The sequence below is a fragment of the Octopus bimaculoides genome, chromosome 1 (genome assembly GCF_001194135.2).
Source record: "Octopus bimaculoides isolate UCB-OBI-ISO-001 chromosome 1, ASM119413v2, whole genome shotgun sequence".
Lineage (NCBI taxonomy): Eukaryota > Metazoa > Mollusca > Cephalopoda > Octopoda > Octopodidae > Octopus > Octopus bimaculoides.
In genome coordinates this window covers 127,422,529-127,438,723 of record NC_068981.1, presented here as the reverse complement: position 1 = coordinate 127,438,723, position 16,195 = coordinate 127,422,529, and the positions used below count along the sequence as shown (strand labels likewise).

General features: G+C 40.0%; 1 protein-coding gene across 2 annotated transcripts in view; it reads right to left on the bottom strand.

The window, feature by feature from the left end:
* The window catches only part of LOC106872765 (basic salivary proline-rich protein 1), a 34,130-nt gene that overhangs the window by 5,314 nt on the left and 12,621 nt on the right, over positions 1 to 16,195 (bottom strand). The window contains exons 2-7 of one of the 2 annotated variants that reach the window (XM_014919856.2): positions 13,111 to 13,187; positions 10,517 to 10,598; positions 8,423 to 8,564; positions 8,067 to 8,090; positions 1,523 to 1,660; positions 676 to 1,017 (exon numbers count right to left, since the gene is read on the bottom strand). In XM_014919856.2, coding sequence (XP_014775342.1) covers positions 676 to 1,017; positions 1,523 to 1,660; positions 8,067 to 8,090; positions 8,423 to 8,564; positions 10,517 to 10,598; positions 13,111 to 13,187 — 805 coding nt within the window. The remainder of the gene's footprint in view (positions 1 to 675; positions 1,018 to 1,522; positions 1,661 to 8,066; positions 8,091 to 8,422; positions 8,565 to 10,516; positions 10,599 to 13,110; positions 13,188 to 16,195) is intronic. The other variant, XM_014919857.2, reaches the window with a different exon arrangement.

The window sequence follows — 16,195 nt, the reverse complement described above, 5'->3', positions numbered from 1 at the left end:
GTCAGTCCACTGCCCAAGACTGGGAGTTTTTTTGTTAACTCCAGAAGATGAGTGGCAAAGTTGACCTTTGCAAAATTTGAATTCAAAGCACAAAAAGCTGGAATAAATACTGCAAAGCATTTTGTCTGGTGCTAACAGCTAATTTATTGCCTATAAAACATTAGATTTAATCTGTGAAATGATTGCATTACTGCCAATCTCTAGGGGTATATTTCAATCCCCAAATCATACAGAGTAGGAGAGAGTAACAGAGACTTAAAAAAAGTAATACACTCGATATGTGAATATCTGTGCTACAGAAAATTTAGGGGCAAAATTATGCAGACAAAGCAAATTTAAAGGAGGATTGTTTGTTTATTATCAACTTTATGTGACTGCTTACTCTTTTAGATCCCGTAATTTCCCACAAGTTACAAGGACATGTAACTCAGCATAAGAGAAAAGATAAAGTGACAAGAGAGAATGAAAATAGACCAAAGACTTGTCTCTCTGAACTTATTTTTAATTTGATTCCAGTTAAATAATTGAAAGTAACTAGCTAATAAATACTTACAAAAAATAAAAATATTCCAAAATTTTCCAATAAAATCACTTAGGATTAGCAGGCTTTGATGGAAAGGGAAAATAAAAAGACAAATGTGTAAAAAAAAAGAATTTTCTGAAAGTGTCTTTCACCTTGCATATTGAGCCTACCCTGAGATGGTGATCTCCTATAGGCATTGGGTGGTGGCATTGCTCGCGATCCCATTGGTTGATTTGAAGGTGGCGGTCCTGGAGAAGGCCCACTCATCATAGGATTGTTGCCAGCTTGACTCTGTTGCATCATTGACTGCTGTGGTGGCATAGCCTGACCCTGAGACATTCCTGGAGGAGCTGAAGAAGATTGTGACATCATAGGCTGTTGAGGACCTGGATAACCCTGTGGACTTTGGGGAGGAGGCCCTTGTTGCTGTTGAGACATAGGTGGACCATAGCCAGGTTGATTGTTCATAGCATTTGGAGTATTCATTGGAGGACCTACAAAAAAACATTTAAAAATAACAATAATGCATAGTTTATTAATATATATGTGCACAGACAGAGAGCTAATTTGTTAGATCAAAACAATAATTTTTTTCTTTGTTTACATTGACTTTATTTATTAACAACCTGTAATAGTTGATCTTCAAGCTACCATAATCTATTCTTAGGTTAATGACGAGTATATCAATAATTACATTCTCCCACCAAAATGCCTATCAAAGAATCAGACACATGGACTGGATGATTTGTGTTTGGAAAAAGTGCTCTAAGGAGCTAGCAGTGGCAAGGGAAGAGTATCTAGAGTATTTAGGTGAAGATGTTGAATTCAAAAGAATTAACAAATAGTATATACAGATTGTAGAAAAAAAAAAAAACAACCAAATTCTAAAACAATCACAACAAAAAAATATTATTTAAAATTTGACAAGATGATATTGTTTATATTTTCCCTGAGATATTCAACAACTCACAAAATCAGAAACACCAAATTTAGAATTACCTGCACGTGATTTTCCTTGAGTCATCATAGCTTGCTGTTGTTGATTCATTTGCGGCCGAGAATAGCCTGACATAGACTGCTGAGGTCCATTGTAACCAGGCTGGCCACCAGCAGATGTCATTGGCATACCAGTACTACCTGTTATTGAAGAGTTTAGAGGTCGTTTACAGTTTTACCAAAACAAATTTATTGGGCTTGAGTTAGAATAAACAAAAATAAAACCAGTACAGAGTATACTTTATATGACTTTTTATCCTTTCTTCTTGATTGATATCCATTCTCCCATACTGTTGTTGTTGGCACTCCGTCGCTTACGACGTCGAGGGTTCCAGTCGATACGATCAATGGAACAGCCTGCTCGTGAAATTAACATGCAAGTGGCTGAGCACTCCACAGACACGTGTACCCTTAACGTAGTTCTCGGGGATATTCAGCGTGACACAGTGTGACAAGGCCGACCCTTTGAATTACAGGCACAACAGAAACAGGAAGTAAGAGTGAGAGAAAGTTGTGGTGGAAGAGTACAGCAGGGTTCGCCAGCATCCCCTGCTGAAGCCTCGTGGAGCTTTAAGTGTTTTCGATCAATAAACACTCACAATGCCTGGTCTGGGAATCGAAACCGCGATTCTATGACCGCAAGTCCGCTGCCCTAACCACTGGGCCATTGCGCCTCCACTCTTCCATACTACCATGGCTGAATTTAATTTTGTATATTTATTCTCAAACCACTAATCCATAAAGTTAGAATGTTTTCCAATAAATTGCTCATAAACTGTATGTATTAGTTCACACATGAGTTAATGACTTTTATTGGGTTGGTGCATAATTAATGACCAGTTTATTTTTTTATCAATTGTTAATTAAATTATAAAATAGTCATTAGTTATGCACCAATCCAATAGATAACAGCTGACTTCACTGCTACTGGTACATAAATACAGTATCCTATATCATGCTGATCGTTTCTGATGAACAGCATACATAAAAGATTAAACATTGTATCCAACAAAATCAAGAATTTATTCCTTAAAGCAAAAACATGACACTTTTAGGTTGGACTTCTTAAAGTCTTCTGTACTTAAATTACTTCCATCAATAAACATTTTACAAAATGGATACAAAGCACCCTACTTTAAAAGAGATAAGAACTTAAATGATATCTAACAAGTACACAGCCATACATTTTGAAACAGGAACAGGTGATTATAGCTAGTAGGTACCTGCTACTTATTTTATTTACAACAGAAAGATGGAAGGTAAAATTAGCTGTGATGGATCTTGAACTCAGAAATATAAAGAGATGTAAATAAAAGCCATCAAAGACAAGACTGTCCAACACTGTATGGTTCTCAAATGCTATTCAACAGATTAAATGAGGTAAATATCATGGAACAGCTGCTGCGAGTATATATCATACCACCTATCAAGTTCGTGGTAGCTGACAGCAACTATAATACTTAAATCTTCAGGTTCTGTAACATATGCATTCAAAATTGCCAATGCTAAATGCTTAGTAATAATGGCAAAATAACTTATATATAAAATAATAATAATAATAATTAATTCTGGTTTATTGGCCACAAGGGCTAATATAAAATCAAAAACATGAAAGGACAAACACAGGATGATAAAAACAAAGGTCCGTGTAAACATATGATAAGAGAAATTTAACAAGTAAAAAAAACTCCCAATAGGAGGAGGCACTTTGAAAGGTTACTCGTGAAAAAACCCATAAAAGCCACAGGAGCCTGGTCAAACGGGGAGAGAGCCCCTTCTCCCTTTATATTCCTTCTTTTACAGGTTTAATCTCAGAATTGGTCTGTTCATACTGGCTATTTTACCAACATTCACCCACCTTTCAACAAATTTGCTACAAGACAGAACTTTCCTCTCTACTCTCACCTTCCTTTTCAAATGAAACTTGAAAAAGTTGATGAGGCCTTGGCCAAAGAGGAAAGTGTCTGACTTTAGCCCTTTCAAATGGGTCCACCGTACCACATCTTTCACTACAGCCACCAGACAAATGAAAATTGCCTTGCCCTCCCAGTTAAAGGAGGTCGGCAGGACAATCTTCACTACAGATTCAGCTGATAGCTGGATCCGTCCTACATGCAAAAGTAGCTGTTCGACATAAATCCACAGGTCAGCAATACTCGGGCACTGGATGAGTGCACGAAGAACGGTTTCGTCGCTCTGAGTGCACCTCGGGCAGGCTTGGCTGACGGCACTTCCGTGCTGGTAGAGTTTATCCCGAACAGGCAGCGCCCCTTGGTAGCATTGCCAGGCTAGGGAATTTTGGAAGTTATCCATGGGCCCTGGCTCGAAAGTTCTGCCAAATAGACTGCTTAGTTGGTTATCAAAGACGCCTAGAGTTTCCCCGAGAACATCGTTGCACTTTTCCTGCACTAACCCTCTATAGAATGCTAGAGTGGAACTACTACCGATCGCACATTGCCCACCTGGCAGAGGGCGGTGAGAGCTTGATGGCACTCGAGGTGCCAAGCGCCCTTTCTCGGTCTACGTTTAATCCAAGATTGCAGCTCAGTCAAGTAGACGAGCTGTGGAAAGGAGAGTCTGACGAACGGCAACCACACCTGCTCACCGTCCAGGAAACGCTTGAGGTGCCGTAGCCTGAGCACGTCTGTGCATCATCAACCATGGCATGCCCAAGCCTCTGTTCAGCGGCTGTTGACAGCAGATGGAGTGCCTGACCAGTGGTATCAGACCCATCCACAGAAAGCCAAAGAGCAAGCGCACCAGCTTGGTCAACCAGTAATAGATAACAGATGTAATGTATGCATTCGCCACCTCCGCTTGACCTTTCAGAGACAGCTTTCTCTTGGCCTATTTCTGGGTGAGATTAGCCACCCTGCTCATCACCTCGTCCCAGTTTTTCTCCACATGGCGGTCTGGACTAAACCAGACCCCAAGTAATTTAACGGGACCGTCTGTCCAGCACCCCACAACGCTGTTGGACGGCATGGACTTGCCCCTCCAGGTGCCCAGTTGCAAGCCCACAGACTTTTCTGCATTAATTTTCATACCTGTCACCGCTTCGTATTCGTTTAGCGTCTTGCCAATCAGGTCGATGTGCCTGTGGCACGACACCATCGCGGTGACGTTGTTGACATAGGCAGATATGCTCCTTCCACATCCCAGATCACGCGGGACACCCTTCAAAACCTCCAACTTCTGCAGTAATGGCTCGAGAGTCATTATATGTACAGGAGGGAGGAGAGAGGGCATCCTTGGTGGACTGAATGCGAGATGTTGAACAGTTCTGAAAGGTGACCGTTCACCCGTATGACCGAGCTGATGCCGCTGTACAAAGCAGTGATCCAACCGCAAAGGAAGACCGGACCGAAACCGGCTGCCAAGTATCAATGGTCGACCCTATCGAAGGCTTTAGGCTGATCTAAATTGATCAAAGTCCCACCTGTGCCAGCTTTGTTACCCACCCTTTCTATGATGTAGCGTATGAGATGGAATTTATCGAGGATAGACCTGGTCGGCATGGCGCATGTCTGCGCCTTGCCAATCAGCTTGTCCATGACAAATGCCAACCTCTTGAACTCTGCCTTGAGCAGAGTGATGGGCCTAAAGTCCCTATCACATCCCACTTGTTTGGGTCCTTTCTCAGCAGTGCCACCACTCCTCGATAAACAAAAGCAGGAAGTCTTCCGTTTTGTCGCCAGTTGCAGAAGATATCCGCCAAGAGGCCCGCAAACAAATCTGGCATTGAAGTGTAAAGCTCGTAGGGTAGACCATCCAAACCTGGCGATCTACCTCTCGTGCAGCTTTTCATCACTTCTTGTACTTCCCAGGCAGTTATTGGTCTTTCGCAGCACTCCGCCTCATTGGCCGAGAGTCGCGGCAGGCTATCCAGGTACACACTGGAGTCTGTCCCATTGTCTGTTCCACCACTCGTCCCGAACAGTTGAGCAAAGTGCTGCTGAAAGGCCACATACATCTGCTGTGGTTCGGAAACCTCACACCCGTTCTGGTCCACCAAAGACCAAATGGTCGCTTTGTTGCCGAAATAGCGCCGCAGCACCACCACCGCCCGCTCCTGGCTGACACAAAGATAGAAAATTTTTCTATTCACCAAAAAGGGCTGCAAGTTCCCACGGGTCAGAGAGCCTGGTTTCGCTAATGGCTGCTACATCCACACTCTAAGACCTCAGGTCGTTTAAGAGGTGACCTTGTTTCCAAGGCGACCTGAGGCCTCTCACATTTATGCTACCAATTCTGAGCACAACCATGTTTCAAAAGATTTATGCAGGAGAAAAAAAGCTCTACTTACCACCGTTGTCAGGTGGGGTAGCTCCCTTGTGCTTTTATATGGGTATTTCCACCAGATTTCTGTAAAGGTTTTCTAGAAACTTTTCTTGAGCGACCCAACATTGTTTGGAAATTTGTTTCTTATTTTCTCGTAGTTCTCAGATATTTTAAATGTAAGTATGTGTATTGGTGGTGTGTTGTGTGTGGGTATGGCAAAATCTGCCAATGTAGTGTCTGTATTTTCTTTCAAGTATGTGACAAGGTGTTCATTGTTCGTGTTTATTACTGTGACATTGATATTGGTGGTGATGTCTGTATGTGTTGTAATTTGTGTTGATGTCTGCGGTGGTAGTGCTGGAGAAGGGGTTGATGAATGTTGTTGCTGCTGTTGTTGGGAAGCTCTAGTTTCTTGTGCCTCCCCACTTTGTCTGTTGTCTCTACACTTCTTTCTTTTCTTTTTCAGTGACACTGTGTGCCACTCCCCTTTATCGATATTAGTGCTCGCACTGTCCGAGCTGATTTGGTTGGGAAAGGGGATGTCTTTGGGGTCCATTACAGTTTTTTGTAATGCAGTTTTATCTGTTGTTTTTGTTGTTGAAAGTGGTGTTGTTGTTGTTGGTGTTGGTCTGGTGATGTCGCTTTTGGTTTTTGCGTCTGCTGCATTTCCTGTTGCTGTTGCTGCACTGGAGATGTCTCTGGCAACTTCTTTTTTCTCTATGCCTCCATTCTTTCCTTATAAATGGGGCAATCCACTTTTAAATGCTTTTCGCTGCTGCAGAAGTAGCACTTTGGTCTTCGCCCCTCCACAGCAACATGCAGCCTTGTGCCGTTCTGCAAATTTATAGAGTCAGGTATGGCATTTATGCTTCCTTGGTCAACTTGAACAAGGAGCTGCATACCCATACCCGACCAGTTTTGGCCGTGCAATTTGTACATTTCCAAAATAGTGGCAGTATCTTCTATGTCGAAGAGGACAGCTGCCATTAGCCAGCATATATTTAGTTCGGGCGGTACTTGTTCAATTATTATCTTGGTCAACACGAGCAGCAAATACTCAGTTTTGAGGGGTATTGTTGAATGTTGTTTTGCATCCTCTTCAGTTGGAAAGCGAACTTCTACTGTTCCAAATCGCTTCCCCTTAGTAACGAATGATTTTTTTGCCCCATATGGGCTTCAGTACTATCTCCAATTGCTGTGGAGTTGTCCTTTCAATTTTTTTATGTTTGATATTAAAGATTTTGTAGATTATTGTCATTTTGTTGGTCTGTTGTATTAATTGGTGTGGAGCGTTAAGGAAGACATTGTTTCCCTCCTTCCTTAACAACTCCTTTGCCTTTTTTATTTCATCCACTGTAACCTTGATTTCCTCCGAGCTTTACTTAGCTGCGGATGCGAAACCGTTACACTGGGTTTTGTTGTTGGTCTTGGTTTCTTTGGTAGTCATGCTATTTCTCTCTTCCTCCTTCTCCGGTGTAGGACCAATAGTGATGGTGAGAGCAGGGAATGCAGATTTGAAAGAACAGCCTTCATTTTCATCAGGAGTGCTGCATGAGGTGGAACGCTGTTTCTCTTTACATCAACATCAGCAATATCAAAACCAAATCAAATGGAAATTGTAGTTGTGAGCCCCGTGCCAGTAGCACATAAAAAGCACCACCCAAATGTGGCTGATGCCAGTGCCGCCTTGGCTGGCTTCCACGCCAGTGGCAAGTAAAAAGCACCATCTGATCGTGGTCGATGCCAGCTCCTCTGGCCCCTTGTGCCGGTGGCATATAAAAACACCCACTACACTCTCAGAATGATTGGCGTTAGGAAGGGCATCCAGCTGTAGAAACACTGTCAGATCAGATTGGGGTCTGGTGCAGATTCATGGCTTCCTAGACCCCAGTCAAACCGTCCAACCCATGCCAGCATGGAAAACGAACGTTAAACGATGATCATGATGATGATTTTCTGCTTTTTAAGGCGCCAATTGTGCAGAGCGTGTTTACATTTGACATATGACTTGACTTGTCGTCTGTTTGCAGGGGGTGTGGTGGACAAAGAAGGGAACAGCTAACTGTTCTCTTCAAAGACATTCTGGCAAAATATCTAAGTTTCAATACAAAATTTCAAATTTTAAAATGAAAATTTCGCCCCTAAAAGGGGAAAACTCCACCTAACTGACTAGCTCAACAAGAGCCCAATCAGCTTCGCTACACAAATATTCAAAAATATAAAAGTGTTAAACAAAATTTCCAATAAAAATTGGCCAAAAACTCACAGCTTCTGGAGACACGTCCGTCCGCTTTGAAAAAAAAAAAATAATAGTAATAAAACAGCAGCAGCAGCAACAGCAACAACAACAAAAATTACAATTCTCAATAGTTATACAACTGTTTGCCTACTTGGGGCCAAGTTAGATTTTTCGATATAGGTTATTAACAAATAATTGTTGGAAATGGGTCTTGTACTTTTTCGGGGTGGGGGAAGAAGAGGGGCAGGTAGATTAAGGAAAACAGTTTTATCTTGAAATAAAAGCACAATGGCTGTAACATTGCTTGAGCTGAGTTATTTATGACACACCATCGCCTCACAATAACTGAGCAACATTACTTAAAGCAAAAAACAAAAACTGACCTGGTGGCGGAGCATTCATTTGGTTTGGAGGCATATTTCCTGGCCTTGGCATCTGATTCATGGGAGCTGAGTTATTAGGAGGAGGTCCACCAGGGTTTTGCCCTCCAGGCATACCTTGGTTGGGATTCACCTGACCAGGAGCCTAAATATATAAAAGTTTAGTCATTATCACAGACTCAATGCATTCATTAATGAACAAAATTAAACAACATAAACAAGTTCTCGCTGTTTGCTTTGTTTTACTGCTTTACATTGCCATAAAAGTTAAGTGATAAAACAGTTATGCCCATTACATCTTCTAGGGGGACCATGCGAGCTGACGATATATGTTCCTTTAAAGAAAAAAACTGGAACTTTATCAATTTAAAGTTATCTATTACTGAAACAAATTGAACAAAATTCTAAGACCAGACAAACCTGTACCATTGCTTTGTTGATTTGAGCAAAGCATTCGATACTGTTAATCGAAATGCTCTATGGCTAATTCTAAGGAAAATAGGTTGCCCAGAAAAATTTGCAAACATGATCAGGGCTTGAAAAAAAAAACAGTTGTAATGCATCAACCTGCTGTTTGTAGCCCACTAAAGTTTTTGTTAAGGGTAAGTTACTTGAGGTTGTCGATTCATTCATCTACCTTGGAAGCTCTGTACAAAAGGATGGAAATCTTGATACAGAAATGCATCTGCAAATTTGCAAATTCAAAGGGCAGCAAAAGCATTTGGTTGCTTGGAGTCACACGTTTGGTGCCAGTGACATATAAATAACAATACAAAGCTGGCTCTTTACAAATAATTTGTCTTATCATCCCTGTTGTATTCTTGTGAAACATGGACTTGTTATGAAAGGCATTTTAAACTGTTAGAACAATTTCACGAAAAATGCCTTCATTGCATTTTAAAAATTAAATGAAGTTCTTTCACTCCAAACACAGATGTCCTTGCATCTGCAGGTATCACCTCAATTAAAGCTATGATTTTGAAAAACCAAATGAGATGGTGTGGCCATATTGTTCGAATGGCAGATGAACGCATGCCCAAACAGCTTGCAGAGGGGAAATGCTATTGGCGTAAACCTAAAAAAAAGGTTTAAGGCATAAGGACTACTATGAAGTCACTTGGAATGGATCCAGAGGACATAGAAACCTTTGCTTCAGATCGAGCTGGATGGTGAACAAAAGTGAGGAGTGGAGTGAAAGTGTTAGAAGAGGCCAGGATAACGCATGGAAGACTCAAAAGAGATTTAAGGAAGAATGTTACAATTGAGAAGGTGAATTGCAATGACCTTTTTGTGTGCAGAGTTTGTGATAGACCATCCCTTTCATTTGTGAAGCCATGGAAAACGAACCTCCTCCAACTATTCTGCCTATATGTCTGTGCACACCTTTGAATGCAGTGTATGCCAGAAGGTTTGCAAATCTAATGGAGGCCTCAAAAGACATTTTAAGATCCACAAAGATCAGAACTTATCTGCAACTCTTGGTGGTCCAAATCAGATGCCATGATGGTTCTAAAGTGTAGGTACAGGAGGTGGTCAATCTCTGCATAAGGAGTAGACAACCACCATATATATATATATATATAGGCCTGACTAGCCAGCAGGGTGGCATATTCAAAAGCTAAAACAAGGCAAAGTGCATTGTGACCAGCAGTGTATAACAATATCTGATAGTCTTGTGATATACACATATATATTATTAGAAGTTACAAAGTGACTCAAAGGTTGAGAGTTTCATTTACAGCACTTTCCTATCACCAACCCTCACCCGTTTCTCTATGGCCAGACATGTTTCTGCAGGATACTGAAAATTAATAATATTCATTTATAACAATCATGCAATGTCAAGACAATGAGACACAAACACACAATGGGTTTCTTTCAATTTCTAAGACCCAAATCCACTCACAAGTCTTTAACTGACTTAGGGCTTAGGTAGCAAAAGACATGTGCCCAATGTCCAAGGTGCCATGCAGTGGAACTGAACCTGAAGCAAAATGGTTGGAATGCAAACTTTTTAACCACACAGCCACACCTGCACAAATGTGCGTGTGTGTTTGATAATGAACAGAATAGGATAAAGACAAAGCCTAGACTTACAGGTAGTACTGCCTGGACATTTACATTGGAATCAGCAACAGTTGCCAAATATACAAGGTTCCGGTGCAGCATCACTTGGTATCTAAAATAAACAGTTGCAAAGTAAGTCGGCATCAAATATTACTAAAGCCTTTCTTAATCAAAGAAACATACCAGCTGTTCAACAGCATCATGTCAACAGTTTTACCACCAAAAATAAGTGTTTTGTTTTGTTTATCATTTAAGTCAATGTGTGATTTAACCCTTTAGCATTCAGATTATTGTCGAATGTAATGCTAATGCATTCACAAAATTTTACAAATTAAACATGTATTATCTCGTAGCTTCAGAATAATGTAATTATTATTTTTAGGATAACATTGTAGGATAGGTGTGAGAGGTTGGATCTGGCTGGCTTGAACACAGAACAGGTATAAGATTTGTGCTGGATATGGCAGTAAAGGTGCTAAAGGGCTAAATCATCTTCCAGAAGGTTTGCAATACTAAAATACACTCCATCATTTAACTGAGTAAATAATAACAGAAAGGAGTAAAATTGTCAAGCAACTATAGAATCATGGTAAAAATGGTACATTTCTAAAATTAACATTTTTAAAACCAAACCAGAATTTATTAGTTGCAATCTAAATTGTATTTCAAGTGAAAATAACAAAAAATTATGTAATTTATATATTTGCTAATGATGTGTTTTCTACACGCGCACACACACCTCATTTACAAAACAATAAGCAAGATTCAAGTTAGAGAGGGCTCATTTTTCTAATTAGGAAACTGCAAAGAAATCTTCACCATCATGATTATCATATAATGTCCATTTTTCCATGCTTGCTTTCCATTCTGTCCAGGTTGGACAGAATTTGTTGAGGTTGATTTTCTACAACCTGATGCCTTTCCTGTTGCCAGCCATTGCTTGCTTCCCATGACCAGACATGTTTTCATAGAAAATTGGAACTAAAGGACACTGCTTGTAAGATGTAAACATCAAAGCAAAGAGGGATTAACATACACACACACAATGATGGGCTTGTTTCAGTTTTCATATACTAAATCCACTCACAAAGCTTTGGTTAATTTAGGGGCTTTGAGGGTGAGACAAAATGTAATGCCAGTTTTATTTCATGTGAAGCTTTTGATAAAAATAACTGAAAATTTTCCCAGTTATAAATGATTAAATCATAGCAATGTATGCAGGTGGATCCATCGTCTGAAAGATGAAAAGGTGGGAACTGTGAGTGTAGCCGATAAACCCTGTTCTGGCTGTCCATCCGCTTCTGTGAATCCTGCCAATAAAGCAAAAGCAGATGCTCTGATCAGAGAAGACTCGATCAGCATAACTCTTGATGAGTTGACAGAAATCCTTGAAGTGAGCCATGGGAATGCTTACAACATTGTTGAATCACTTGGCTTTTCAAAAGTGTGTGCCTGCATTGAACTTCTTGAACAAAGTCAAAGAGACAACACCTTCTTTCGAAGGCTCATAACAGGTTGATGAAACATGGGTTCATCATTATGAACCGGAATCAAAGAGGCAGTCAATGGAATGGTGCCACTCTACGTCACAACCACTGAAAAAGTTCAAGATGCAAAAGTCAGCTGGAAAAATCATGGCAACTGTTTTTTGGGATGCTCAAGGTGTCATTCTGGTCGATTTCTTGTCAAAAGGAAAAACAATAAACTCCGAGGCTTACATTGAGACCCTGACAAGGCTCAGAGCAAGAATCCAATGAGTAAGACCCAACTTGCCAATCGACAATTTCCCCCCTTCTGCATGACAACGTTCGACCACACAAAAGCATCAGGACAAGGGAGACAATCGCCTCATTCGGGTGGACAACTTTACCGCATCCTTCATACTTGCCAGATTTAGCTCCCTCTGACTATCATCTCTTTGATCAAAGGTAGTCACATTGAAGGATGTAGGCATAGCTGTCTGATGAAGATTATTTCACAACCATGTAGCTCTAGGTTCGATTCCACTGTGCAGCACCTTGGGCAAGCACCTACTGTAGGCTAATCTGAGAATAGAATTTAGTAGACAGAAACAGTGTGGAAACCTGTTGTATAAGTGTATGTATCTTTCAGCAATGCATGTTATTGAAAATATATAACCAGTAGCAAGAAGCAAAAAAACTAGTGCCACTTCCTTTTTTGAAATATGGTACAATGTAGTCAGAGGGTAGCTTGTTTTATTGCTGAGCTGAGTCCTGGGTGTATCATAACACCACAACAAATCTTAACTCTTCACCTAGTTCTAAGAATCAGCTTAATATCGCTGGTGCCAAATAGATATCATCAACATAAGATATTAAGCTTAAAAGAATAAATAACATAGCTTGATCTTTTCTAAACTGGGTTTTGTGTTAATAATGGAATGTATCCATAACAGAAGAGACCAAAAGAAACTTAGAACTAATTCAGACTCGTGAGCAGTAGGCTTAAAAAAAAAAAAAAAAAAGCATCCAGCTGTAGAAGCCAAGCCAAAGCAGACTGGGGCCTGGTGCAGCTCTCTGGATTACTAGCATGGAAAGCAGAGGGGCTAAATGATGATTTCATTTTAAACTTATGCAGTTAAAAATGCAAGAAAAAAAGCTTACTGTGCACATTCTGAAGCTCGACCCTTGTTTTGGTAATCAAGAATAGCCTGTATCAACTGTATGTTTTCATCAAGCATCTACAAAAAGAAAAATTTGATGAGTAAAAACAAAAACAGAAAGATATTTTATACAGGAATTATCCCAGGCTGACATAGATACTCTTGATCTCTTTCTCACCTATTACCAGTGGCACATTGCAACTACCCAACATGCAGTCACATACTAGACAGAATCCTATGGCATTACAAACCAGATGACTGGCCAAAACCCTCAGTTTTATGCCAAATATTCCTAGCAACACATGTGCTTCACTTCTGAGCCATCAAAAGCAAGCTAGACTGGTAAGTGAAACTATTGTTTTTAGGCATGTCCCACATACAACAAGAATTCAGTGCCTGAAGTACTGAAGTACCCCAATTTGTTCCTTCATAGCTGCAGAATAGCTGTTCAGGCAAAAAAAAAAAAAAAGAGCCTAACTCCAAAATTGGATGGCATTCATCTGGCAATGCAACATTTGCAAGACCATTATCCAAACTGCAAAAGATGCCTCAAGCTATGGTTCCTCACAAAAGAATAAAAGGAATTACATCGACCAAAAATTTAGCATATATTCTATGGCATGGTTCCTCACAAAAGAATCTTTCTCCATTTCTCAACAATGGTGGTGCACCAGCATGACCGCAGCCACTTGGCTGAAACACATAAATAAATAAATCATTCTGTAAACAATAATGCTGTAAGGAAAGCCTCTACCTTCACTGCTTACTTTGCTGCATTTAACTCTATACTATACACTTGGCAAATCGTTTCTAAATCTATCCCTTCCATCTAACCAGGGTCTTTACACACATACTAAATGCTAAAATACTTCTGGTTGTTTCTAAGTAACAAAATTACTAGTCCTAACAATATCCCTTCCATTTCACTGAAACATTGTGTACCAGAGCTTGGCCCTATGCTCACCAATCTTTTGCCTTTGTTCTCCATTCTCTTCCTTCTTTATATCAATAACCTACTTGCTGCCATGTCCAACAATGCTCATTCTTAAGCAGATGATATCACCAATTATTCTTTCTAAACCTTTCCCAGCCATGTGTTATCCACAAGCAGCCTAGATACCACATGCCAAACTTGCATTGATTCCATGAATGGAGAACTTGAAAGTGTCCTTTAGTGAAGCTATTGCGAATCTTGTCTCTTTCAACAGCAAAAGAATACAAGCACTACTCATATAAAAAGTAAAAATTAAAAAAAACTTGCACATGAGTAACACTGAGCAGGAGCCAGCAAAGTCTCTTGGAATGTTAAACCTTACTTTCAGTAAATATCTCACCTAGTGACAGAATGTCACAGTTAGATCATGTTCCAAAAACTGGCATTTCTGTTTAATATTAAAAAAAAAATTCCAGTAACCCATCTACCTAAGAAATTACTGACACTTTACAAAGTTCAAATAGGGCCCACATGGAGTATTGCTCCCACATCTGAAATGGTGTAGTTGCTGCATACAGAGACATTCAAGATCACATCCAGAGAAAGGCCACTCAACTGACTGGTATAAAATCACTGACAGATATGCCCCAACCTCAAACCCCAAAGTGTGCTATCTTCTCTCTCTGGTTTTTATACTGTTACTATAATGGCCTCTGTTCCTTGAAGAAGCTGGTCTAATGCTACTGCATTCAGGCACTCTCAACCCACTTGTCTCTCTCTTATCACCCATGATGTGTTGAACCCCACCAAACACTACACTAATCATGACAGCTAGCCCTTCCCCACTCAAGAATCTTCTCCCTTTTCAAAAATTAATAATAAAAAAATATATATACGAAAAATATAAAATAATAAAATTAGAGCACATTTATTATCATCATTGTTTTAACATCCACTTGTCCATGCTTGCATGGGTCAGACAAATATATTGGAGGCAGATTTTCTATGGCCCATCCTGTTGCCAACCTTTACCTGTTTTGTTCTATGGCCAGACAGGTTTTTGCAAAATACTGGAAAAGAATAACAGTTTTGTAGGTCAATGGCATTCATTTACAACCACCACTTTGTATCATGACAAGGACACACAAAACATACAAACACACATATATTATGACAGGCTTCTTCCAGTTTCTGTCCTGCAAAGCCACTCACGAGGCTTTGATCAACAGGATCTAATGATTCAGAAGACTGCACCGAGCCCTAATGTTTGCTTTCGCATGCTTTCTACAGCTGGATGTCCTTCCTAACACCAACCACTTTACAAAGTGCAATGGGTGCTTTTTTTTGTGGAACCAGCACTACTGAAGTAACAAAGTAACTGGCAAGACAAAACTGCTTGACAAAGTTGAGGTGCAGTATTGAGGAAAGTGACTTTGTGCTGGGTGTTGAGAGACTAAAGTACAATAGAGGGAAAGGAACAACTGCCTTGGTGTAGAGGAAATATATGATTATCCCAACACAAAAGGAAGAAAGGATGCTGGAGATGAGTGTTGGGGCATACCCTCAAGGTACTAGAATATATTATACAAATATGATACTTTTTAAACTTCCCTACATATCCCTCCACATTCTCATAGTTTCACATATGCATGCCATAGAATATATACTAAACTCTTGGTCGATGTAATTCCTTTTATTTATATCCCTAGCATTCACTTGAAAATATTGTCGCAATTTCTTACAGCTCTTGACTAAAATCTGATTCATCCCACAAAATGTAGAGAACATTATTCTATGGAAGCAAGCTTCTTAGCATACTGAACTGAAGCTTTTCTGGGTTGCACCACATCAAGCAGCAAGTAAAATGCAACTCTACGGATTAGAAAGCTAATTTATCTCAAGTTTGTTATCAAAACAGTTCCATCCCAAAATTATGAAGCAATTCATTATTCTATTAAACCTCTTATTCCTTTAGCATGGAGAGTAATAATAGATTAGTAGGAAGTTCAGGAAGAGGTAAGTAGTTTGTATTAAATTTTCACAATGGTGTCAAGTCTGTGGTCAAGTTACCGAACTGATTTGATTCAATCCTACTTGCTGTACATAGGCACTGCAAGGTAAGAACACCTTAATGCATCAAGCATGTTGATTT